Source organism: Cervus elaphus, chromosome 9, assembly GCF_910594005.1.
Source record: "Cervus elaphus chromosome 9, mCerEla1.1, whole genome shotgun sequence".
In the NCBI taxonomy this organism is placed as follows: Eukaryota; Metazoa; Chordata; class Mammalia; order Artiodactyla; family Cervidae; genus Cervus; species Cervus elaphus.
The window spans coordinates 24,583,915-24,607,865 of NC_057823.1; the positions used below are offsets into that span (position 1 = coordinate 24,583,915).

At 53.8% G+C, this 23,951-nt stretch overlaps 1 protein-coding gene across 2 annotated transcripts; it reads right to left on the reverse strand.

Moving 5' to 3' along the window:
- Nucleotides 1–7,372: 7,372 nt before the first annotated feature.
- PDLIM4 (PDZ and LIM domain 4) lies at nucleotides 7,373–21,830 on the reverse strand. 2 transcript variants are annotated; one of them, XM_043912160.1, is made up of 7 exons: nucleotides 21,645–21,828; nucleotides 17,002–17,153; nucleotides 13,405–13,483; nucleotides 8,679–8,860; nucleotides 8,309–8,472; nucleotides 7,808–7,925; nucleotides 7,373–7,688 (listed from the first exon to the last, which is right to left on the reverse strand). In XM_043912160.1, exons 1-7 carry the CDS (start codon nucleotides 21,735–21,737, stop codon nucleotides 7,484–7,486), a joined length of 993 nt encoding a protein of 330 aa, XP_043768095.1. In that variant the 5' UTR covers nucleotides 21,738–21,828; the 3' UTR covers nucleotides 7,373–7,483. The 2 variants fall into 2 exon arrangements, with proteins under 2 accessions (XP_043768095.1, XP_043768096.1); XM_043912161.1 differs by lacking the exon at nucleotides 7,808–7,925 and having other exon boundaries at nucleotides 21,645–21,830.
- Between the last annotated feature and the right edge of the window lie 2,121 nt (nucleotides 21,831–23,951).

A 23,951-nucleotide genomic window follows, 5' to 3' on the forward strand; every position in this document is an offset into this window, starting at 1 on the left:
TGTAGCAGAGGAAGTAAAAACAGGCAGTTGGTCAGCAACCTGAAGTCTGAGAGGCCTTAATCAGTAGGCCGGTAATTGATAGGTCATGGGCTCCATCCTGAGGGCCCTAGGGCCATGCCCTGGGCCAGGGAAGGAGGTCCATGAAGCAAGGGAGTGAGAGAATCCTCCAGGAGTCCTGAAACAGACCCCAGAAATACCTAGGAGGCAGAACCCCAGACACAGTGATGGGTGGGATGGGATGGCTGGGAAGATGTCAAGGATGATGTCCAAGTCTCTGATTTGAAGGCCCCTGGAACGCAAAAATAGGAAGAAACACCTGGAGTAACAGGGAAATTTGGCCTTGGAGTACGAAATGAAGCAGGGCAAAAGCTAATAGAGTTTTATCAAGAGAATGCACTGGTCAAAGCAAACACCCTCTTCCAACAACACAAGAGAAGGCTCTACACATGGACATCACCAGATGGTCAACACCAAATTCAGATTGATTATATTCTTTGCAGCCAAAGATGGAGAAGCTCTATACAGTCAGCAAAAACAAGACCGGGAGCTGACTGTGGCTCAGATCATGAACTCCTTATTGACAAATTCAGACTTAAATTGAAGAAAGCAGGGAAAACCACTAGACCATTCAGGTATGACCTAAATCAAATCCCTTATGACTATACAGTGGAAGTGAGAAATAGATTTAAGGGACTAGATCTGATAGACAGAGTGCCTGATGAACTATGGATGGAGGTTCGTGACATTGTACAGGAGACAGGGATCAAGATCATCCCCATGGAAAAGAAATGCAAAAATGCAAAATGGTTGTCTGAGGAGGCCTTACAAATAGCTGTGAAAAGGAGAGAAGCGAAAAACAAAGGAGAAAAGGGAAGATATTCCCATTTGAATGCAGAGTTCCAAAGAATAGCAAGGAGAGATAAGAAAGCCTTCCTCAGTGATCAATGCAAACAAATAGAGGAAAACAACAGAATGGGAAGGACTAGAGATCTCTTTAAGAAAATTAGAGATACCAAGGGAACATTTCATGCAAGGATGGGTTCGATAAAGGACAGAAATGGTATGGACCTAACAGAAGCAGAAGATATATATATATATATTTTTAAATTTTTATTTATTTATTTATTTTTTCCATTTATTTTTATTAGTTGGAGGCTAATTACTTTACAATATTGTAGTGGTTTTTGTCATACATTGACATGAATCAGCCATGGAAGAAGCAGAAGATATTAAGAAGAGGTGGCAAGAATACACAGAAGGACTGTACAAAAAAGATCTTCATGACTCAGATAATCACGATGGTGTGATCACTCACCTAGAGCCAGATGTCCTGGAATGTGAAGTCAGGTGGGCCTTAGAAAGCATCACTACGAACAAAGCTAGTGGAGGTGATGGAATTCCAGTTGAGCTATTTCAAATCCTGAAAGATGATGCTGTGAAAGTGCTGCACTCAATATGCCAGCAAATTTGGAAAACTCAGCAGTGGCCACAGGACTGGAAAAGGTCAGTTTCCATTCCAATCCCTAAGAAAGGCAATCCCAAAGAATGCTCAAACTACCGCACGATTGCATGCATCTCACACGGTAGTAAAGTAATGCTCAAAATTCTCCAAGCCAGGCTTCAGCAACACGTGAACCGTGAACTTCCACATGTTCAAGCTGGTTTTTAGAAAAGGCAGAGGAATAAGAGATCAAATTGCCAACATCCGCTGGATCATCGAAAAAGCAAGAGAGTTCCAGAAAAACATCTATTTCTGCTTTATTGACTATGCCAAAGCCTTTGACTGTGTGGATCACAATAAACTGTGGAAAATTCTGAAAGAGATGGGAATACCAGACCACCTGACTCACCTCTTGAGAAACCTATATGCAGGTCAGGAAGCAACAGTTAGAACTGGACATGGAACAACAGACTGGTTCCAAATAGGAAAAGGAGTACGTCAAGGCTGTATATTGTCACCCTGCTTATTTAACTTATATGCAGAGTACATCATGAGAAACGCTGGGCTGGAAGAAGCACAAGCTGGAATCAAGATTGCCGGGAGAAATATCAATAACCTCAGATATGCAGATGACACCACCCTTATGGCAGAAAGTGAAGAGGAACTAAAAAGCCTCTTGATGAAAGTGAAAGCGGAGAGTGAAAAAGTTGGCTTAAAGCTCAACATTCAGAAAACTAAGATCATGGCATCTGGTCCCATCACTTCATGGGAAATAGATGGGGAAACAGTGGAAGGTGTGTCAGACTTTATTTTTTTGGGCTCCAAAATAACTGCAGATGGTGATTGCAGCCGTGAAAGTAAAAGACGCTTACTCCTTGGAAGGAAAGTTATGACCAACCTAGATAGCATATGAAAAAGCAGAGACATTACTTTGCCAACAAAGGTCCATCTGGTCAAGGCTATGGTTTTTCCAGTGGTCATGTGTGGATGTGACAGCTGGACTGTGAAGAAAGTTGAGTGCTGAAGAATTGATGCTTTTGAACTGTGGTGTTGGCGAAGACTCTTGAGAGTCCCTTGGATTGCAAGGAGATCCAACCAGTCCATCCTAAAGGAGATCAGTCCTGGGTGTTCATTGGAAGGACTGATGCTGAAGCTGAAACTCCAATACTTTGGCCACCTCATGTGAAGAGTTGACTCATTGGAAAAGACCCTGATGCTAGGAGGGATTGGGGGCAGGAGGAGAAGGGGATGACAGAGGAAGAGATGGCTGGATGGCATCACCGACTTGATGGGCATGAGTTTGAGTAAACTCCGGGAGTTGGTGATGGACAGGAAGGCCTGGCCTGCTGTGATTCATGGGGTCACAGAGAGTTGGACACGACTGAGTGACTGAACTGACTGACTGAGGTGAAGACCTGAAGAGGGGCAGTTTTGGGGGTAATAATGAGAGGTCGATCTGGTGGGGGGGAGGGGTTGGTGGGCTGGGCACTCTGAACTGCGGATCCTGGCTCTGTGTCTCCTCCTGGAGACTCAGCTGCTCTGTCTCAGGACTGGGACCCTGGGTCACAGAGATCCTGTTCCACAGGGACCCTGCCTGGTAACTGGGGGAGTGAACAAAGCCTGGGCCTTGAAGCGGGGAAGGCTGGCAGCTCTGGATGCCACTCCCCTTGGCTCTTGTCCCCTTAGCCCTCACCAGGATGCCTACCTCAGCAACGGTTGATCTGGTTTGAGAAACAATGTACAGGTCCCTCTGTCCTTGTCTTTTGAAGTAAAAGGCTGACTCACAAGTTAATGATTGGGAAATGTGAAATTGTAGAAACAAAGAATGGCTGTTGGGCTGGGGAACTAGTAACAATTGGACTATAAATCTGCCACATGGCAGAATCTCCAAACTCCTAGCTCCCTGAAAGATACAGATACAGGCCTGACACACATTTCTAGGATGTTTTACCAGGAAGCAGACCCCCACCAGATGAAAACCGCTGACCCCAAGAACAGAGACCCTACATTGGTTGAAACCAGAAAGTTGATGATACTTGAAATTTCAACTTAATGTCAACCTATCAGAGAACTATCTATGAGCTGATCATACCCTGCCCCTTGAACACTATTAAACTCCTCACTACCTCCTCCAGGGTGGGTCACACAGTCTTGAGGGCATTAGCCTTTGTCTGGCAAAGCAATAAAAGTTACTCTTCCCTACTTTACCCAGAACTCTGTTTCCAAATTTCTATGCGGCACTGGTGAACAGAATTCCAGCAATAGTTGCTGCAGCCCTATTTGATCGTGAGGGGCTGTTGGTACATAGGCAACTCAAGAACCCCTCAATTTGGTTGGGTAGGCCATGTGTGGGGTGGTGGTGACTGTGGGATTAAGGCAAGCAAGGGCAGCTGCTGGGAGTGAGGAGCTAGGTCTCTGCAGGTTTGAGTCTGGGAGAGGTGTGGGGGGCTTGTGCCAGGGGCTGCTGAGACTGATGACTTACCTGGCTGGGGATGCATGTCAGCCCTCTGCTCAGCCTGGTGCTGTTGGGACCTGGTCTGCAGATGAGATGGGTGGGGGGGAATGGCAGAGTCCTCACTGCCCCCACCCTACTGGGTGTGGCCCAAGGGGTGGTGGGGAGTTCATTTCTCGAGGGGACACTTGCCTACTGCCCTGGACTGTGCTCCTTGAGGAAGGGGTGGGGTAGGTGGGAGGAGCCTTGGAAGGAATTCTTGAAAACAAATTAAAGCGGGAACACAAAATCTATGAGAAGAAAGTGGAAATGAAAATATACAAAAGTACTATACAACACTCTGGGGATGAAAAAAAAAAGTCAACCTAAGAAAGAGAGAAAAGATTTTATCTGAGCTAAACTGAGGTTTATCACCCAACAGACAGTCTGAGAGCACTATGAGGACCATTTGACAAAGAAAGGTGGGGAGGTCAGTATATACGTGATTTTCGTTAAGGGGATACTAGCAATCCAGCTCACATCTCAGGAGAAGGTTGCTGCTAGTCATGAGCAGCAGACATCTTAGTTAATGGTTTTAGTGCTTTTTCTTAGTATGGGAAGATGTAAGAATCCAGGTTCATAAAAATTTTCTCCTGAAATCTGTCTAAAGGCCTTTTCTGTCACTTTTTCCAAAACACAGAGTGCCTTGCCTCATCCTGATCTTCCCCTTCTTTTCAGGGTCTGTTTTAAGTCAGTGACTGCAGTGGCTACTGACTTCATTTTTGTAGAATGGCAACATTTTTTGTTTTACAATCCCTTTTGGTCTTAATTTCAACCAAGGCTTGGCGGGCGGGGGGCGGGGGGTACATTTCATGACCAGTTTGTCTCATGGCACTAGGAATGCTTATTCCCAGGTCAGTCGGAGATTTCACTGATGGCCATTCAGTGTGCTATTACTGGACTAGGCCCTATTAACAGTAACCAATAGCCTTTGGACTGCTTATCTCACTAGTCTGTTTTGGTCCAGGAAGTTGTTTCCTCTTGTTGCTTCTTCACATATCTAGTTACACGAGCATTATCATGAATCTTATGCAACTATATGTTTGGTCAGTCATTTCAAGTTGCCTAATCATCATTGATTTTATCTGAGGCTTGGTCACACATTTGATAATGCAAGGAACAATAATCAGGTAAAATAAGCAGAATATAAGATACATATCCAGTAACTTAATAAGGTCATAAGTTAAGTATTTAAGCTAAGAATGTCTATTAGGTGTGGCACAGTATTTACCCAGGTGGTCTGACCCGTCTATTCTGCACCCGTCGCTATCTTTAAGGGAAATTATATATTGGCATTGCATATAAAGTTCCTCAAATATGTTTGCACATACAAGGCAAGTGGTGGTGGGTCAGCATGAACCCTTACAAGGTTGAGAAAGGAATGTTACTTTCTAAGGAATTACGTGGCTGGTACCTGGAGAAAAATTGATCTTTATGGTCTAGCAGCATTTCTGCCAGTGTGGAGGTCTGTTTAACCACCTGGCAGCTTGCACAATACACGCTTGAGGGAAAGGAGGAGGCCAAAGGGCAGAGAAGGTTTTATGTTTACATTTTTTTGGTCTTGCCTTAAGATCTGAATTTTTATTTCATCAACCTGAAAAAATGCAGAATAAGCACAGATCACAGATTCCTCTGGGAGGAAAGGACTGTAACCAGTTCTTCTTACCTGAGTCTGTAGATTCAGGGTAACCCCAGTCACGGTTCAAAGAGGTTTGTTGTCTGTTTTTCCAGAGCCTGATATTGAGTCTAAATTGCTGGACAAATGGAAATGTACGAGAATAATCTTGGCATGTTTGTAAACAAAGAACAAGGAGAAGAGATTGGCACGTTAACTTCTTTAAAAGGTAATAATTAAATCAATATGATACTGTCTCAATAATGAGAAAATAGTTCAGTGGAATAGAGTCCAGTAACAAAGATTCTTGCAAAAATATGAAAAGTTGCTATCTATCATTAAACAGTTAAACCTCGGAAAAATGAGTGAAGCGTTTAGAGGAATTCTTGGAAGGAGAAGACCGTTCTGTTTCCTGTTCACTCAGCACTCACTAGCAAACACAACAAATATTTGTTGAATGAATGCTCATCCCTGGTAATCAGAGAAATGCAAATTAAAGCAACTACATATCTCATTTTACTTATCAGATTGGCAAAAATAAAAACAAAAACCTGATAATACCCTGAGTTGGCAAGAGCATGAGGAAGTGAGTACTGTTGTATGCCGATGGTGAGAGTGTGAACTGATAGCAGTCTTTTGTGGTTTGTGATAGTACAAAACTGAAAATAGCACAAACGTACATTACTGGGGGCTCACTAAATAAACAAGGCTGCTTCCTGTCCTGAGCAACTTAACAAGAGGGTTAGTCCACGTGACCCGGAGTCCAGGACGCGTCATCATCGTGTGTGAATAGCCAGGATTCATCAACTCTGCTACCACTATATTTGTTTAAAGTGCGAGTCTGTACCGGACTGTGCAACGGAGCCGGGAAGGGCTCAGGGCCGCCCCGCCACGCTGTCACCGCCGGGCCTCCGAGGAAGAGTGGCGTTTACTCTCGACTTCGGAGGCGAGTGTTCTTTTCTTTCTAAAATCTTCCTCTCTCTCTCACACACACGCACACACTCATTCACTCATTCACTCACTCCGCGCGCCCTCTGGTGGGCAGAGTGGGGGAAGGAGAAGGAAAGGAACTAACCGCTACGGGGCCGGGGGGTGGGGGCGCGGGGGTGGGGGGCCGACCCGGAAGCGAGAAGGCAGAGGTGGCCGGGAGGCAGATACCGCCCGCAGCCAAACCGGTGATCTCCCGTCGTATCCCGGCGCGGTAGTCCCTCCTGCGGCTGCTAGGGGCCGCCCGCGCTCCTGCTGGTGCCCACACGGGGCTTTTCCTGCCTGTACTCGCTTTTAACACTGCTTTGCACACACAGTTCCTCACCCTGAGGAGCTCTTCCCTCCCACATCCCTTAGTTCCCAGCAGACACCTTCTTTGACTCCATACAGATCAAACCCTTTGGAGTGATGTCCCCTTATAAGCACCTCAGACCTCCCCTCCCTATTAATAGACTTGCCCTTGTGATTCATGTCTGCCATCCACCCAGGCTGTGGCTTTCTTAAGGACAGGTGTACTAAGGCGCTTAGTGATGGCCGCCTCTTTGCGACCCCATGGACTGCAGCCCGCCAGCCTCCTCTGTCCATGGGATTCTCCAGGCAAGAGTACTGGAATGGGTAGGCATTTCCTTCTCCAGGGGATCTTCCCAACTCAGGGATCGAACCCAGGTCTCCTGCATTGCAGGCAGATTCTCTATCATCTGAGCCAGACAGCACAGTATTTATCTTGCTCACCGTTATAACCAGTGCCTGAGAAAATGCTTGGCATCTGGACCAGTGCAGCACTCGGGAGCCAGGGCCTGTGTTGGAGGGAGGCAGGCCAGGGCACCGACACAGCACAGGCGGAGCGGAGAAAGTTTATTAGACAGCCAGGGCGCAAACACATATTTACACGGATCGCGCGGGGACATTAAAAGAAGCAGAGGCGGGGACGCGACGTTCCGGGAGCGGCTCAAACGAGTTCCACCTTGGCATTAGGGTACACCGCCACCACGTCGTAGCCCTCGGGCGGCTTGACGCGCGCCTTGGCGTGGCTCTCGCAGTAAAGCCGCTCGTCCAGAAAGAAGTAACCGCGCTGTTTGAGGTTCAGGCCGCAGTCGCTGCACATGAAGCACTCGGGGTGGTAGAGTTTGTCCCGCGCCTTGACGATAGTGCCCCTAGAGGGTGATCGGAGAGGACGGCGTCAGGGGCTGACAGCTCAGTAAAGCACGGCCCTACTCAGGGCCTCGGACGGGGGACGCTGGGGGCAGGTGGGGAAGGCACGGGAGGTACTCACACGATGCCGTGGCCGCAGCGCGTGCATTCGGGCAGCCCCTGCAGGCCACTCAGCGGAGCGCCTAGCTTGCTGGTCGTGGGCTTGAGGTTCCGGGGACCGCCAGGTCCGGGCCGTTCCCCTGAAAGCCAGAGAGCGATTTGCCAGAGCCCGTTGCGGAGGTCAGAAAAAGCGGAAAACTTTACTTCTGCGGAGTGCGGGGCTGCGCCCTACTTTCGGAGCCACCCGCAAAGAGACTGGGGAGGGGGTTGGAGGGGCGTGAAAGGAGGAGTTGCGATTCCAGTGGAGTGCTGATCAGAAAGCCCCGGTGCAGCGAGGGGTGTGAGGAGGGGCAGAGAACACACGATGCTGTTCAGTCGCTAAGTCACGCGGGACACGTGGGAGGGGCTAATGGCTGGGAAGCAAGACGTGGGGTCGCGAAAGCGCCGATAGGTTAGGTCCTGAGGGCGGAGTTTGCTACCTCAAGGAGTGTGAAGACAGGTGGGGTAAAGAAAAGAGTCCTACCGCCCTCGCCGGCCTCCAGCATGCCCTGCAAATAGCGGAAAGAGCCTGACTGCTTGGGCTCCGCAGCTGCAGGCTCAGCTGGCTCCCGAAGCATCCTGTACACCTCTGAGCCCAGGTCGACTCCGCAGTCGCGACTCCTCGGAAGGCCTCTGGCTGGGTCAGTGCTGGACGAAAGAGATGCACGGTGGGACAGGGTTGCAGTACCAGCCTTCCCCTGCCAGTTCAGAGTTCTGGTGAGGTTTCATGAGTCAGAATGCAACCAGCTGAGACTCAAGGTTAAGGGTCAAGATGGGACCTGGTGTGAGATTTGAGGGATCAGGAATTAAGATGGGATCTGGGTAGGGCATCCAAGGTCCTGCCTCTGTACTACCTGTGGGGTGGAGACACGTGCAGGGCACCCATCTGGGCCAGTAAAGTAGCCTCAGTGTTGCTGCCATTGTGAGGGGCTGGGAGGCGAGGCGACTGCCCGTAAGGAGATCCCAAGCCCGGCCTGCCATCTTCTGGCCCAAGCCCGGTGGCTGAGGGCCGCCTGCTTGTCAGTGGACTGCCGTCCTAGGAGAGAGAGAAACCGGAGGCACTGGGAGACCCTCTGTGGTACACCCACCTGTGCCCTGCTACGCCAAGCCTTCTTGGGTGTTGGCTGACTACTCTTGCTCAGGCATCTCTGGGCTATGGTGCCTAGTCAGGGAACGGGTCTGTGGAGGAAAGGCTGAGCCTTGGGCCTGGTTCAACCCCTGAAGAAATGAGAAATGCTTATGGAAAGTCAGACACAAAAGCCCTGAATCCTTGAGACTCAACCTTGGCTCATGAGCCCTGTGGTGGTTCTGACTCCCACTGCCCATGTGGGTGGTGTTTGGGCAGGACCATGCCAAGAAGCCTTTTAAGGCCAGTATGCCTGTTGCAGAGTGTGTGGCTTCCTTGCGATGGTGGTCCTGGTGACAGGTTTTTTTACCTGTCAGAACCGCGCTGGGTACTAGATGGGCCCATGGCTGAGAATGCAAAACAGGAACTCCTGTTCTACAGCCAGGAAAGGTCATCAATCATTGTGTCCCAGGACCCTTTGGCAGGAGCAGGAGGTTTAAAGGTACCATTGTGGTACTTCCCTGGTGGTCCAGTGGCTAAGACTGCAGTCCCAATGCAGGGGACCCAGATTTGATCCCTGGTCAGGGAATGTTATCCCACATACCACAACTAAGGGTTTGATTGCTGCAACTAAAAATCCAGCAAGCAATGACAACAAAGCTCAAAGATCCCTCATGCTGCAGCTAAGACCCAGTACAGCCAAATAAATTTTTTTTTCTTTAAGAAAAGGTACCATTATGAGGTCAGCCTCCTCTAGGCCTGTATTTTCACCCCCACTTCCTGCTTCCCAGGCAAAAATGGGTGGCCTTCCATAGACAGAGCAGATGAGGGGCAGAGAACAGGCCAGGGCTCAAAGCTCCCCATCCCATGACCCCACAGCCAGCCTGATGCCCATGACAGAGTCATCTAGGAGAAGGATGCCCTGAATATGCCTCCTCAACCCATGAGAAGAGGGAAGTTTCTTTACAGGTGCGGGTCTGAATGGGGACTGGGGACCTTTGTCCCTGCAGTGCTCAGGGCCGTGTTTCCTCTAGTTTGTAGGTACATAGGCCTGTCCTCAGCAGTATGCTAACAGGCATGCACACTCTCACAATACCTTTACAGACACACACATGGATCAGCCAGTCCACCTACATACACCTAATCACACAGAGTTATGTGTACTTGGAGCCAGAGCTGGTCATGCTGGGGATGACCATGTCCCTATCCATTGACAGGGACACAGTTGGTAGCCAGAGCACCCTGACTTTAGGGTAGGGCCCAAGAGCCCAGGCCATGAAGGTGTCCTCAGCCCCAGTCTGGGAGGAAACATATAAACTGTCCCTCCACTCTACAGTGTGAACAGGGCTGTCAGGTGGGAGGAGAGGAGGCCTACCATAGGGGGAAAGAGCAAGCCTAGGACTCGGGCAGCCTCCATCTGGGGCACAGTTGAGCCTGCAGGGCTTTGCCCAAGCTGCTGCTTTCTGCAGGCTCTGAGCTGGGCAGGAGCATGAGGAATGGGTGAACTAGCAGCTGAGTGACTGAGCAGGGTTGGAGTCCCAGCTTCTCCCACCCTAAAAGACAAAGGAGAGGGTCTCTCGCTGCCCAGGTGGGCCCCCATCAATGAGGCAACAGCAGCAGAAAAACCTTTACCCTTCTGGGTCCAAGAAAAGCCCCTGAGAAACCCGAGCACTCTCCCATGTGTGTCTGCAGGGCAGGCAGGCCAGGGCTGGCCTGGCCTCTAATGGGGACCAGATGGGCCATGGACTGTGGGGGCAGGGCTGGGCCCCATACAAAAGAGGCTTCAACAGGATGCGGGGCTAGAAGGACCTAGAGGAAGAAGGCCCTCAACTTACCCCTGCCCAGCAGGGTGTGGGGGTTTACTGCAGGGTCATCAGAGCCCCTGCCCCTCCCATAGCCACCCATGTAGCAGCCTCTCCGCGGTTAAGACACACGTGATGACCTCAGTGTTGGTTGAGTCCCAGCTTTCTCACTTACTCACTGAGCCAGCTACTTCACCTCTGTGAACCTGAGTTTCCTCATCTGTGAAAGGGGAACATGATGCTTTCTATATCATAAGTTCCTGGTGGGTATAAAATGAGACCTTTGCATATAAAGCGCTGAGCGTAGTGCGTGGCACGCATCTATCATTGGATGAATGGCTGTCATGAGCATTCCTGAGCCCCCACTCCTGAACTTCCCCTCTCCATGATGTGCCCGAGTGCTCTCGGGGCCCGAGTCTCTGCCAGCTGCTGATTTAGTTGTTGAAGCCTCGATGTGTCACTCCATAGCATGGGGGTAACCGTGGGCTTGCTCATCAGCTCCCACGTGCCTGTGGTCAGAATCTGGGACACTCAACTCGGACAGAGGTGGGCACTAAATCCAGGTGAGCAGGTGGTACCTCCCAGAGGCCGAGCTTCGACTCTCTGCTTGTCTGGAGAGGACAGGCTGAGTCCTGCACTGCCTGCTGCACCTGGCTTGCCTTAAACCATCACCTGGTTCTCAGCTCAAATGCCACCCCCTCTGGGAAACCTTTCCCGATCACCATCCTTCCTTCACTGTGGGCTGTGTTCCCATGTGAGGCCTGAGAGAAGTCTTCTATGACCCTATATGGAAGGAGGGCCTGAAACCCCAGTTGGTGAGTGCCAGGGTACCTTGTGCTGGTCTGAGGGCCAGCTGTGGTTTTCCCCTCCTGTGATGGCTCCAGCTGGGCCCACCCCCGTCCCCCCTGCAGGCAGAAGGTGGGAGCAGTATGGGGACAATGGGCCCTGTGTCTGTGTTACTGAGGACATGACCGGGCAGGGGCTGGGTGGGGGTGTTTCTGTCGCCACCCATGGAGCTCATGACCTTTTAAGTACAAAATGGGCGCAGTAGCTAAGAGGTTGCCCTGCTGCTTGTGGAAAATCCCTCTGCTTCCAGCCTGAGCCACCAGCAGCCTGGCCCTTGAGGAGGTCAGTGAGGGGAAGTGTGGGGGCAGGGGGAACTGCCCTCCAGCCCCTGGCCCCCCTGGCCCAGAGCCTCTCCCGGAGGACTCAGCAGACCTGAGCTTCACTTTGCAAAGCCTGACACTTACACGTGAGTGCTGGGCTCATGCATGAGCTGGGGGCCTGCACCATGCTGTCCCCATTTGTCAGCCCCATATCAGGCCTGGCTGACTTGTCTATGTCTCCCACCTCCTGTCCCCATGGGTCTATGGGACTATGAGGAGCAAGCTCCTGAGACGCAGGTGTGGCCACAGATCTCTGCACGAACAGCTGAGGCCTGGGGCAGAGGAAACTGAGAGCCCTTAGCCCTCCCCTCTGCTCCCAGCCACCCCTGGGACTTTTCTCTGAGCCTCTGGTGCACAATCTCACCTCTGGGCCTCTGTATGTGCTTTACTTTGTACGTGGCACACTTCTCTCCAAGCCCCTTTGTTTGCCTTATTCTTCCTAGACCCTCAGGTCATGGCTTGGATATGCCCTCCTCCAGTTCTCTCTGACCCCTTGATTGAGTTTTATACCTCTCTGGACTCCTTCGACCCCTGGCTTCTGCCATCCCAGAACTGCTAGGTGCTTCTCCCCTTCCAGAATGGGCACTTCCTGCATATGGTATATATCTGGCCTCAGGGATGCCAGTAAAAGCAAAGTTGGAAACAAACATCAGAGAGAGATGGGGGCTGGGATAGGTGGTGAGGGCAAGACCACAGCAAATCCTTCCCTCTGGTACATATAGCAAAGCCGCCATGGAGAGACAGTGGAGATGAGAGATAGTCCCACATGCTAGGTCCCAAGTTCTGGATCCATCACAGACCAGTCGAGTTTCCACCTTGTTTAAACTCTGTGGCCCCAGAGATGTCAAGTTCACTCTGGATACCTCAGCCTTGCCACCTGGGCTACCCCTCAGGCCCATGGCAAAATGAGGCCCTAACGCAGCCTGGCCTCACCTTACATTCCTTGAGGACGGCACCATAGCTGTGACTCTTGTCATACACAGAAAGGTAACTGAGCAGATAGGCCTGCAGCCTGAGGTCTGCTAGCTGCAACTGCAGAATGGCTGGGAGAAAACTTCAGTCTTGGATAGGCAGGGCAGTGCCTTATATTCTAAGGTTGGCTCTGGCCAGGTAGGTGCCCAAGGTTAGGATGAGACAGAAGAGTACCCCATAACCTGTGGTCACTCCACAGCCTGTGGCTGTCCCCCACCCTGCCCCCAAGCCTGGTGACTTCCTCCTGATTTGGCATCACTGGGCAACCCAGCTGGGTAGGTGGTAGCCCTGAGCCAAAGCCTGGCCCAGTCCCTGCCCATCACAGGCACTATTGTCCCACAGTCCAGGACTGCCTGGGGTACCGGCAGAGCCCACTGCAGGTACCCATCACCTGGGGAGCACCTGAGGGGGCGTGGACAGGGCTCGGAGAAGCCTTCTGCTTCAGTCTCTGGCGTGGGCATCTGAGAACCACAGTGAGGACATCCGCAGTTAAACCTGTGGGTGAGGCCCAGCCTCTCTGCCCTGGGCTTGCTCTGAGCCAGGCCAGGCTAGGTCAGGTGGTGTAAGTACAAACCTGGGCCTCGGAGTCGATGTGGATCCTGTGTGCCTGAGCCTTGTCCTCTGGGGTATTGGGCCAGCTCCTGCCTTCAGGCCTGTGGCAGAAATTAGGATGGTCACAAATCTCTGCTTATTAGCCCACTATGCCTGGGACGAGGACCAAGAAGGGTTGGGGTCTGGGCCCAGGGCCACCCTGGACCAGACTCGGTACTCTGCACGGATGAGGATTACCACCCCAGCACTTTCCCCTGTACCAGAATGGCGGCCGTTTCGGCAAGGAGACACAGCTCGGGATCCTGGGGTAGGCTGTGTGTCCCTTCTCCACCAGCTGCTCCTTCCCACTCTGGTCTGGTTCCTAGGAAGGAAGCCCTACAGCTTCCCCACTTTTCCACCCTCTCTGTCACCCATGGAAGCTCTGCACAGAGAGGGCCAAGCTCATGGCGGGCGGGGCAAGCCAGGCCTCACACACTGATCAGCTGGGAGCCCACCACTCCTCCCTCTTCCATCCACAGCTCTGCCCAGGCCTGCGGGTCAGGCACCCGGGGACTGTGGGGGGAAGTGAGATGGAGGCTCTGAGGGGTGCACCTCCCCTCCTGTAGCCGCCGGCAGAGTCATCACCAATGTCTGCCCAGCCCAGATGGGAAACAGGCCATTAGGAAATTCCTGCTTCGCCATAGAAACCAAAAGCCAAACACCACTCAGGAGGGAGAAAAACATCATAAACCTGCCATCAGTGGGGCAGGCGGGGCCGGGAGGCTACAGGCCTGGGGCCCAGTCCTGCCACCAACTAGTCCTGTGAGAAGGCAGGCCAGGAGGGTGTGTGGACCCTGGACTGGCAGGTGAGTGTGAGTGAGACTGGTTACATCAAAGGGGAATAATGTCCCAACTCCACCCCACAGGGCCTCCTGGGACTTCTCAGGGGTCTCACCACTGGGTTAGCAGCTCAACCCTGCCCCTCTCCCTCCACTCAGAAGAGGATTTTAACGATCTGACCACACCTGTAGTCCACAGTCCCTCTGCTCTTGCTCACCACTGCCCATTCCCTGGTCCCCTGCAGGCTACCTCTCTCCTCCACAGCTTTTCAGAGGCCTGTGGCACCAAGGCTATGCGGTCCCACCCCCACTGGCATCTGGCTCCAGCACCCTCAGCCATGCTCCCAAGTTACTGCCCTAACTCACAGTTAACTATGGCCTGGACATACTCAGAACTCTGCTGGGATAAACCTAGGACATCTCATGTGGCTCTTTGGCCTTATACTTCCTTGAAGTCCTGCCCAGAAGAGAGGTACAAGCCTGAGGTCTGAGGATCAGAGGGTACAAAGTACCCAGAGCCAGGAGAGTAGCCCAAGGCATCAGATTGGAATGAAAGGCTTATTTGTGTGTCAAATTCCACCCCCAGATCTCCACACTTTAGACTGGGCAGGTAGCTCTATCTGCCATCTTTAAGGCCCCCAAAGGGTGGGCTGGGCAAATCCATCTTGTGTCACATGTAATAGGTGACAGGGATCTGACCAGAGGCCCTGGGGTTGGAGCTGATGCCAGGAAGGTCCTGGACCTACAGAACGTGCCCAGGTTAGCTTGGACTGCTGGATATCTGACTGAGTTCCAGACAAAGTAAGCATAGCAGGGAAGCTGGGCCTTTACTTCACTTTTCATCCTGTGATGAATTGGAATTAGTCTGTGGAGGATTAGAGCTCTCTGTACACAAGACAGTAGGTAGGCAGGCTGGCCTGGGCAGAGCTCCACACAGAAGCTCCCTCCAGCCAGTTCGCCAGGTCCATGTCTGGGCCTCAGGCATAAATCCTGGCACAGCAGGCAGGACAGAGCAGGATCAGGGGCCTTGTAGGTGAGAAAGTCCCCAGGACAAGAGATGCTGGCCCAGAAAGTCAAGGTGGTCCTTGTCTTGATCCCCCAGAATCTGCATACATGAGAATTAGAGATAGGGGGCTGGGGGAAAGGACCCCAGCTTTTCAACCTGACTGAGCAGACATTGTATGTCACTAATTCCAGATCCTCTGTTTTGAAGTTGAGGAAGCTAAGGGCTCTGATACTAAGTCACCAGCTGGAGGACAGCACAGTTCTCAAGTGCAGAGCTGGGGCTGGAACCCAGAATCTGTGATAGGAGACAATGTGCTCTCCCTGGCTCCATGTCCAGCAGTATCTGGGAGGTGAAACACCCAGAGTGGAACAGGTCAGGGGACCCCTGGCTCCATCCATGCCTAGCTCGGAACAAATGACCAGGGAAGGAAGGAAGGAAGGGGGACCTCCACCCTGCCCCCGTCCTGCCACCCTCCCCTGACATTATCCCCTCTGCAGACCTCCTGAGTCAGGCCCCCTGTGAGCCTCCCCTGCCCCTCGCCCCACTACTACGAGGGCTTCCTTTATCTGGCCAAGCAGAGTCAAGGCCAGAGGTGAGTCAGGGCCCAGGAACCCAGCCAAGCTGGGTGGCCTCATGGGCAGAGCAGTACTGATGTTTCCCCCAGCCAGCCTGTACCCCCGTCTCAGAGAGGGTGATGAGTGTGATCGTGCTTTATGGAGAAGGAAACCCAGGCTCATGGAGGTCATCTCGTGTACCTCAGAGCCCTCACAGTCTGGAAGAGAGCCAGCTCTGCTGAACTCCTGGGCCAGGGCCTCCTCACTGCAGGCCAGGTGGAGTGTACCAGGCCCTGGACTTGCAACTGGGCCCACTCAGCCCGGAGAAGAGTCAGGGGTCCTGACTTCAGCCCAGAGCAGGGCCAGACTCAAATGGGGCTACTTCAGAAGCCTTCCCACCATGTTTAACGGCTCTGAGCCAATGGATTACCCTCTGCCCCACCAGCTCTAAGGCCTGGTTGGCCACGTTGTGGTTTGGGGAGAATTCGCCTACACACATCCACAGGGGATCGTGGAAAGTCCCTGCTAACAGGGAACGTGGCAGAGCTGAGCAATTATGTCTGACTTCTCTGGATCCAGGGAAGACAGGGGGAGGGAGATCCCGCTGAGGCAGGACCCAGCCAACTGCCATCAGCCTCAGCAAGGTTTGACGGGTCAGCAGTCAAGCAGAGGGAGTGGCATCTTTGGTGAGCCTGAGAGAGACCTAGGGTCAGACAAATTGTGCTTCCCCATCGCTCCACTGTGTGACTTGAAGCACCCTCCAAACTTTCTGAATCTCAGTTGTCTCACATGTAAAGTGGAGCCTATATTAGATTTTACCTTATCAAGTTGGTTTGACAGTTAAACAAGGTGTTGGCCGATAAAATTTTTTGAACTGCTCATCAAGCTGGTCACTCATGGGTGGGGAAAGGACAGAGATCACACGTCCCCGACACCCCCGGCGTAAGGCTACCCCAGGTCTTATTTCAGCCCTGATTTTGGGTTGTCTACTCCCTGCCATAAGACCCCAACATAGTTCCAGCAATAGATTAAATGGGGGCTCCTTCCTTTCTTAAGCCACCCACATCTCCAAACAGTGCCTTCCAACCCCCTGTGAGAGCGCAGCTCCTTAGGCTTGGGGTGCCAGGGAGCAGAAGCAGAAAGGCTGTGTGAGGCCCTGCTCACCCAGGATGCTGGTGACCCAGAATTCATCCTCCCCTAACTCACCCCCATCATTCTGGCTCAGCCTGCCCTCCGCGTACCTGCTCACGGAGAGCGTGAGGTGGTCACGGCAGCCCTTGATGCGGTTCTGTGCTTCCAGGTGTGTCATGAACTCTGTGCTCTCACCATTGATGGCCTGGATCAGGTCTCCAGGGCACAGGGCAGCCAGGGAAGCCTTGCTACCAGCATGGACCTGTGGGTGGACAAGCCAGATGGCTGGGCATTGGTCATTACATGGCCTTGCTGCAGGCTCTGCTACAGACCCCTGCCAACCCCAGAACTGTGCCAGTGCGGCCCTGCTGCCAATGTGACCTGCGGGTGGGCAGACCATAAGACTGACTGAGTTCCCACATGGCCTGGCTGGAGCCTCTGCGCTAAAGGCCCCGACTGCCGCTCACGGAGGTCTGGTGCGATATGATGGCATATGACAGGAGGTTCCTCTGGGCTGGAACAAGTACGATGTCACTCTTGCAGCCCGCATACATGCCCATGGACGTGCAGGGGACACACAGGGATATGTGCTCTCAAATAGGTAGTTAATTCCAAACATGGACACATAGCTTACATTGCCCCATCCAGCCAGACCACAGAGTAAGTCCCTTGACCTGACACTCAAACCCTTAGTGACCTTGTTTCTTCTCATCCCCACCCCTCCATAGTTACCTCCACCTACTGAACTGAACCCACACTCTATCCAGACCACGTGAATTACTCACAGGCACCAGAGAGCTCCCTCTTATCGCCACACTTCTGCAGGTGCTGTTCCCTCTACCTGGAATACACTCCTTTGACCCCCCAAACCCTGGTTACCAGCTTACTCCTCGTCATCCTTCAGGTCTTAGGCTCTCCACAGAGGCATTTCCCCTTGGAGCCTCTCGTCTGGGGCCCCGCAGTACCCTGTGTGCCGCCTTTATCACTTAGCTCCCCTAACAGTGTTAGCACCTCATTCTGTGTTGTCACCTCCCCAGGCAAGTTGAGGGCCATCTACTTCCGGCTGCCAGCCTGCATTCCTGGATCACAGCTAGCTTTCCTCTGGAGGACAGGCACTGAGGCCACCCCAGTGCCACTGTGGACCCCAGAGCGTCAGCAGGGTCCACAATGGAGCCTCCTTCAATGCTGATCCCTTGACGTGAGTCACATGAGGTTGGGGATAGACTCATGGGATGCCTAAGTAAGCAGCCTGGGGGGAATTCAGGCAATAGGACATCCTTTACCCTGTCTCTGGTCCCTGCACAGCCTTTGGAGAGATTTTAGGGACCCTCATTCTTCCCAGCCTCTTAGCTAGTGGCAAGCCATGGCTCAAGAGCAGTCAGTGACACTGTTCCTATGGGGCGGGAGCTCCTGGAAGCCTGGCCAGGCTCTGCTTAGCCAGTTCTCTGTAGTGAGTAGACAAAGCTGAGGTGCTGGCAGCTCCTTGGCTGGAGTTCTGGTGTGGGCACTGCCGAGCTGACCTGCGCCAAAATAGGCTGCCCCAAGGGATATTCTTCTAGACCATGATACCCTCAGCCACCATTAATATTCCCTTGTTGGACACTGGCACCAACATAGGCCTGTCTTCCCAGGGGAGGCACCTACTTGGCACCATCCCACCCTCCCCCCTCAAGGCCCTGCCAGGCCCCTCTCTTTCATGGATACCTGCTCTGTAGCAGGGCCTGGGCTCAGTGCTTTAGCCATAACTAGCTCATGGCAACCTCTCAACCACCTAATGAGACAGAGGCTGTTCTCACCCTTATTTACAGATGAAGAAAGAGAGGTTTTGGGTATGGGGTACTTTGCCCCATTCCCCATTCTGGAGAGGAGTCTTCTTCCTCAGGGGGTGGCTAGCGGCAGGATGACTCAGCCAGTACAAGGGGTGCATTCAGGCCCCTGTGGGTGGAGGAAGTTCTCGAAAGCAGGGGTGGCTGGGGCTCTGCCAGCGCTGCTAGCTCGGGAGTTCTGGTCAGAGAGGGCGTGAGGCCAGGAAACCGTGACTCTCCCAATTGCCTTTACATGCATTGTTTCATTAGTCCTCAAGGCAAGCCTATTTCCTAGATGAGGAAACCAAAGCCCAGAGAAGCACAGGACACTCAGCTGATAACCGGCAGAGTTAGGGTTTCAACCCAACCAATTCCAAATCCTTTGTTCTTAACCACAGTGTGCATTTCTATAAAACATAGAGGTGTTCTGAGTAGAAGGATCAGCATGTATAATGGCTCATCTTGGATTGAGAGTAAACGCAGGCTTCTGTGGCCAAAATATCATTGGTGAGGAGAGAGTGGAAGAGATGAAATCAGAAAAAAAGCAGGGACCAGACCTGCAGGTCTTGTAGGCCCAGAAGAGAAGCTGGCATCTCTCCTGGGCAGTTGGGGAAAAGGGAGGATTCTAAACAGGGAAATCACAGGAGAGAGTTGAATGCAGGCCAATTTGTCTGGATGCTGAATGCAGGATAAACAGATAAAAGGAAGAAACAGAGGAGCAGTGAGGTCAGCTGGGAGACTGGGGCATGAACCAGCGGCCTCACCAAAGCAGTTACTTTTAAAGCCCCTGTGTCACTCCACCTGGTCTAGATGCAAAAAGCCCCTCCAGGGAGTTGGGCATACAGTTGGTGGTATTTGTTCAGGGCACTAGTTTCTAGGGACCTGGTAGTAGCAACACCAATTAGGATGCCAAGGCTGTCAGTCACTATAGTTTGTGAGGAAGGAGCCCTGGACAGTGTTTTTTTTTGGCGGGGGGGGGCTCTCCGAGGCTTTGTGGGCTGAGGTTGCATAGCCCCGGCTCTGCCAGGCAGCCAGCCTCCTCTCTGTCTGAGTGTGGCTGCCTCCATCGGGTGGGGGAAGCCCCATGAGTGTGGGAGGGGTTGGGTCTTGAACCCCCCTGGTGAGGACACTCCCACATATCATCAGTGTCTGCAGAATCACCCTTGAGGTACCTGCTGGGCAAGCTGTGGCCTGTGCCTCCTCAGCCCCGTAAATCTCCCCAGATCCCACCCAAACCCAGGCTCAGCCATCCTGGCTCCTCAGGCCTGAGCTGCTGCTATGTGACTTTGGGGGACAAAGGAGGGGTTCTTCCTGGCAAACTCGTTTCAGCCTGTCTGCCTGCCAGCGGCCTGCATCATGATCGGCTCCAAACAAGGCCGCTGCTGCTGCCGCTGTGACGTGTGGAGGCCTTTCCTCGGCGGGCAGGCAGCCGCGTGGGCAACAGATGTCTCTGCTCCCTGCCGCCTGCGGCCGTCAGCCGCCGCCACTGAGCCTGTCAGCGGCCTCACGCCCAGGGTGCCTGGCCGGCTGGCCTGCCTAGCACCCCCACGAGCCTGCCTTGGTGGGTGGACACACAGCATGACATTCACAGGCAGACACAGATGTGTTCCCGCCCCCTCACACACACACACACCGCAGGGCTCTCTCAGGAAAGTGGGAGATGAAAGGCTCCCGGATGCGCTGAAGGCCCACATCACTCAGCCCCAGAGACCTAGTGGCCGTGGGGTGAGGGCCGATGTGGGAATTCTCCCAGGACAGCTGGGCCTGCCTGTCACCCTGGCCCCCAGAAACAGTATTCCATGATGCCATGCCCTACCAGGTGCCCAACCCCTCCCAAGAACTAGAAAGACGTCTCAGAAAGCCCAGCCAGCTTGGTCCAGTCCCCATGGCAAGAAGTGGCGGAGGGGTGGGGGAAGGTGTTCTCAGTTCCCATGACACAGGGTCTCGAAGGCCAAAGTAGCCTGTGTGGGGTCAAGGGATAGCCCCAGGTCCCTGCCTTTCTTCCCTTCGTACTGGGAGCCTCCAAGGGCAGGGTTCTCTCTTCTTGGCCCCCTACACTGGGACTCCTAGGGTCAGAGTCTGGGTCTCCTCTTCTGGCCCTTCAAATATGGGACTCCAAGGTTGGGCCAGGATCCTGTCTTTCCCAGTTTGGGCACCCCCTGACAGGGACAGAGTCCTCTCCTCTGCTCTCCTGTCCTCCCTGGATTAGCCACCACCCAGGGCTGTGCCCCCTCCTCTTCCTCTGCTGTCCTAAGCCTGGGGCAGTGCATGGCCAAGGAAACTTGAGGAACTGGGCTGAGGTTATCCTGGCCCCTGGCCTTGTGAATATTGTGGGGAAGGGGTCTCACAACTGCACAGACAGGCCTCCCCTTCCCCTGGAAACCAAAAATTCCTGGTCACTTCCCCTTAGGACAACTGAGGTCATGAATGAGAGACTGACCAAAACCAGAGAGGGGACCTGGCTGGATCTTTCTTTCTTCAGTTTCAGAGAGGACCCCAGACCTCTTTGGGGTCACACAGCTCTGCTGGCAGGGACCCTTGATAAGGGAAGGGGTCTCTCAGTCATTTTGCCCCAAATCTTCAGGAGGAGTTCAAATGTAAGCAGCATTTCTGGGCCTCTGTTGACCAGTTCTGATCCCTGGCCCATGACTTTGGTCCTTCCGTGGCCTGCGGTTGAATCCCCCCAAATGAGGCCAGCAGGGAGGCTGCTTTGTGAACTCTTTGGGGGGGGATCTTCCGAGGGACAGGGCAGGCAGGCCCATGGAGAGGGGGAGGGGTTGGGGCGGCGCTGCCCAGCCTGGAAGCCGCCTCTACAGCCTGTGGGTCACCGAGGCCAACGCTTGGCCTCCGAGCCCCCAGGACGTCGGGGATCCGGGTCCCGAGTGGACCTCAAGGGCTGGGTCTCAAGGTTCAGGACCACCCCGCCGCCCTGTGGTCGCTGGACTCACCCGCGAGATGGTGAGGGGTACGCTGAAGTCCCGGCCGCCCACCAGGCGGAAGCCCCAGGGTGAAGGGCCGCGCAGGGTCACCGAGTGGGGCATCGCGAGCCGGAGCCGCAGCCGGAGCTTGAGCCGGACACTGAGGAGCCGCCGCCGTCCCCGCCGCCGCCTGGACGCCGCGCCCCGCCCCCGGCCCGCCCGCCCCCTCACCCTCCCTCCTCCCGGCCCCCGCCCCCGCTCCCTGCGCGCCGGGATTGGCCCCGCTGCTGACCCGACCCTCCCACTTCGGGGGGCTCTGAGGACCCGCCCCTCAGCCCCGACCGCCTGCAGCCCGGCACCCCCACCAGGTTCTCAGAGACCCCGGACCCTGACGGCTCCGACGTCCGAGATCCTGCCCGAGTCTCAGCTCTGCGGGCTGCGGAAGCTCAAGCCGGGTCCTTTGAAGTTGCTTCTGAGGGGCGGCGCCCCAGCCCGGGGAAAGATGGGGGGCGGGGGCTGCCCAGATGGGGGATGGGGCCTCGCCCGGTTTCGAACCTCCTCAGGGTCCTGGCAGGCAGTTCTGGGCCCCATCTCTCGCGTGCGAGGAGTCCTCTGAACCGCGAGCCCCGATGGGGAGCCCTGCCCCTGAGCAGACCTGGGCCAGTGTCACAGACTCAGGTTGACAGCCGGCAGTGCCGAGTATGGGAGGGGGCACAAAAAAAGTACCCGACCTGGCTTGGAGAGGTCAGGAAGGCTCTCTGGGGTGCCCTTACAAGTGTCACTGCTTCCCAGGACATCAGGCCTTCTCCAGCTGCCCTATCCTCCCAGGCTTTCTTCCTGCATTCATGGCCCCTTTTCATCCTCCCTTGTAAGGAGTTTTGGAAAGCTACCTACCTAGGAAAGGAGCAACTGTGTGGCTCCGGCTGTGGTTGTGCCACACTGCAGGGGTGTGAAGTACCTGAGCGGAGTGGAATCTGGGGCAGCCCTTCACTTGCGACCTTCCTGGCCTCTCTCAACCATTGTCCTTCAGGGTGCCGTGAAGGGTGCCATTGTCCGTCAAGGTGCCACGTTTGCAGGTGCTACGGCCTGGTACGGGCCCCACTGACCACCCTCAGGCCGTCATGGACACTTCGGCCTGGCTACATCAGGGAAGCACTGTGTGCTGTTCCAGACCCCGAGGAGGCCCCTCACTTAGCCATTCTTGATAACTCTGTGTGCCCTCTTGTCCAGCTTCTGTTAAGAACGCTGCCCTTGGGAGGCTAACAGGTTATGGGGTAAGATGGATCTGTCAGCTCTATAACACCTCAAGAAAGAGGACACTTGAGAGGCATGCACTTATGGTAGTCCAAGGAAGTGGGTGTGCTCTTCAGGGTGGAACGTGGGTGCCTCTCTGGGAGAAGGGCTGCTGTTTGCTGTCTGTTCAGGTGGCAGAGAAACATGAGTGGTGTGTGTGGCAGTGGTGTGTGTGTGTGTGTTGGAGGACATATTCGGGAATGCACGGGTTGGGGGGACATAACCAGAGAGTGCCAGCTCTTGAACTTTGAATTCTGTAAGCAAGGAGGTTTCTGCTCAACGCTGTACAGGCTTGTGTCCAACAGGGACCAACCAAGCAGAAGGGCTAGTAAAGAGTCGGTGGCTGGATGGTCTGTCAGGGGCCCTTAGGCCAGAGGATCCCCAGGACTTGGACTGCACTAATGATGTGGCGATTGGGAGCAGCTAACATTGTCACTGACTGTCTGAGAACTAAGTGCACAGCATGACTGGGTGATCAGACACCTCATCGGCACTCCAAGAGCCACAGTGAATGTAAATAGTGCAGATCTTTGCTGTGGGGAGGTGGGACCTCAGGAGGCCGAGGAAGTTCCTGCCCAAGGCATCCCATAGTGGATTCCTGAAACTCTTCCTTAGACTTCTCCCAGCTTACACGCCCCACCAGGACTCCCAACCACCACCCCCATCCTGAAATTGCTTCACTGCCTTCCTCTTTACTTCCTTTGGGGGAAGTATATCACCCCTGTCCAGGAGTGGTCCTCTTGAGTATGTCTTTCCTAGCCCTTCAGGCTCTGGGCTGGGTAATCCAGCTCTGAAGGTTTCTCCCCTAGGGTTGAAGACAGGGGTGTGGTGGGGAGTGGCTCTTCCAAAATAAGGGGTATAAACTTTCCCGTATCATTGAGCAGTTTCCGGGGTAGTTCCAGGGTCCATGGCAGTCATCCTCCACAGTGGGTCCCTGACTTGAGGGGACGTCAGAGGCCCGCTTCGGACAGCACCCTCCCACAGGACACAGGCCTGGGCAAGGCTGAGTTCCTGGAGGTTGGAAGCAGACCTTCTTAGGAGTCA

Excerpts from the sequence above, each read along its gene's own strand:
- PDLIM4 (XM_043912160.1), bottom strand. The coding sequence starts at position 21,737 with ATGCCCCACTCGGTGACCCTGCGCGGCCCTTCACCCTGGGGCTTCCGC. Across the intron at positions 7,926-8,308 it reads GCTGGAGGCCGGCGAGGGCG|GGGAACGGCCCGGACCTGGC; the intron begins GTAGGACTCTTT and ends TCTGGCTTTCAG. Across the intron at positions 7,689-7,807 it reads CGCTGCGGCCACGGCATCGT|GGGCACTATCGTCAAGGCGC; the intron begins GTGAGTACCTCC and ends ATCACCCTCTAG.